The sequence below is a fragment of the Gekko japonicus genome, unplaced genomic scaffold, assembly GCF_001447785.1.
Source record: "Gekko japonicus isolate JY-2015 unplaced genomic scaffold, Gekko_japonicus_V1.1 scaffold24228, whole genome shotgun sequence".
Taxonomy (NCBI): domain Eukaryota; kingdom Metazoa; phylum Chordata; class Lepidosauria; order Squamata; family Gekkonidae; genus Gekko; species Gekko japonicus.
The window spans coordinates 1-1445 of NW_015198873.1; the positions used below are offsets into that span (position 1 = coordinate 1).

Consider the following 1445-nt stretch of genomic DNA (forward strand, 5'->3'; position numbering starts at 1 on the left):
GTTTAGCATCGACTCACCCACTTGCTTGGCCTCCACGGCCGCCGTGTACTCCCGGCTGAAGCTCAGCTCTGTGATGGCCACGTCGTCGAGAATCAGGCTGAAGTCTTTGGCCCGTTCTGTCAGCTCCCGCCGGATAAGCAAAGACACCTGCAGCAACAGGGCCACCAGACCTGCATCACTTTCAGTGCTCACTGGCAGTGCCAGGTTAGCCACCCCGTCCAGCTTGCAGCCAGTGACAAAATCATGACCTCTAAGGAGCTCAGAAAGTACAGTCAATGCTTGATGACTGAAACCATCAAGATACAGGGTAGCATGCAAAGTCACCTGCAGACCTCTGGCATTTGAAATCGCGCCACTCTCCAAGATGTAAAGACAGATGGACTCACATTCTAGCTGTATCTGAAGAAGCGAGCAGTGACTCACAAAAGCTCATACCCTGCCACAAGTGTTGTTAAGGTGCTAGTGTACTCTTGCTTAGAGATTAGCTTTTAGGACTACATAAGAGTATAATGGAGCCAAATAACAGCCAAATAGTATTCGGGAATCTCTATTTGGCTACCAAATAGATGCTCTGATTTGGTATTCATCTTAATAAATACCCAAAAAATGCTGAAAAGGCATTATTCGGGTATTTATTTGGCTGAGTAAATGACGAATGCACATCCCTGCTCTTGCTTTTTTTCTACTGCTGCAGACATTGTGACCATCACCACCTGATGTCACTCAGTCTTCCATGAGAAATCCATTAATCCCACTTGGGGGAGAAGGGAACACACCTGAGCTCGCTGGGTGATAAGCTGCGAGGCGTTGAACTTCGCCACCACGCTTTTGAGCACTTCATTGACGATGGAAGGTAGGACTCTTTCTTCGTAGTCGAGACCAAGGCGCTGGTACAAGGTGGGCAACTCCGCGGCGTTGGGGCGTGACAGAACACGCAAGGTGATGTTCACCATCTGCAGATCTAGAGTCAGAAAACCCTCAGCTGCAGACCTAGAAGCCAACCCCTCTCCCCCCTCCTGTGCTGTACAGGACCTCGCAGGCAGGCGTCTTGGCCTTCCAGCCTCAGAACCATGGAAGTGTTCTGCGAGGGGAGGACAGAGAGAAGCAGAAGGTTTGTTACTGTGCCCTCACCTTTGGAACCTGTTGGTGAGGAGATTTTGCGGGGCCGAGCTCGAATATCGTAGATTACTGGGTACTGAATCCATGGAATTCTGAGGCAGAAAACGAAACAACAAATTATGCCGAATATGAGAATCGCCCACCCCCATCACAGAGAAATACAAGTACTGACTTCTCTTACTCGGTACAGATCAAAAACATGCCGTACTGCCTGACCAAGCTTTGTATTTTCTGTGCAAACTTTGATAGCATTACAGACAGTTACAACCCTTAATTCCTAATACAGTAAAGCAATACTGAATAATTAGTTGTTGTAGATTTTCCAG

General features: G+C 48.2%; 1 protein-coding gene across 1 annotated transcript; it reads right to left on the bottom strand.

Moving 5' to 3' along the window:
• Positions 1-17: 17 nt before the first annotated feature.
• On the bottom strand, positions 18-1211 carry LOC107125039 (prohibitin-2; the record flags this gene model as incomplete). The annotated part of the gene is made up of 3 exons (XM_015428513.1): positions 18-147; positions 777-961; positions 1132-1211. Coding segments are annotated over 3 exons (395 nt in total), but the record flags the coding sequence as incomplete, so codon positions are not given.
• Positions 1212-1445: the final 234 nt, after the last annotated feature.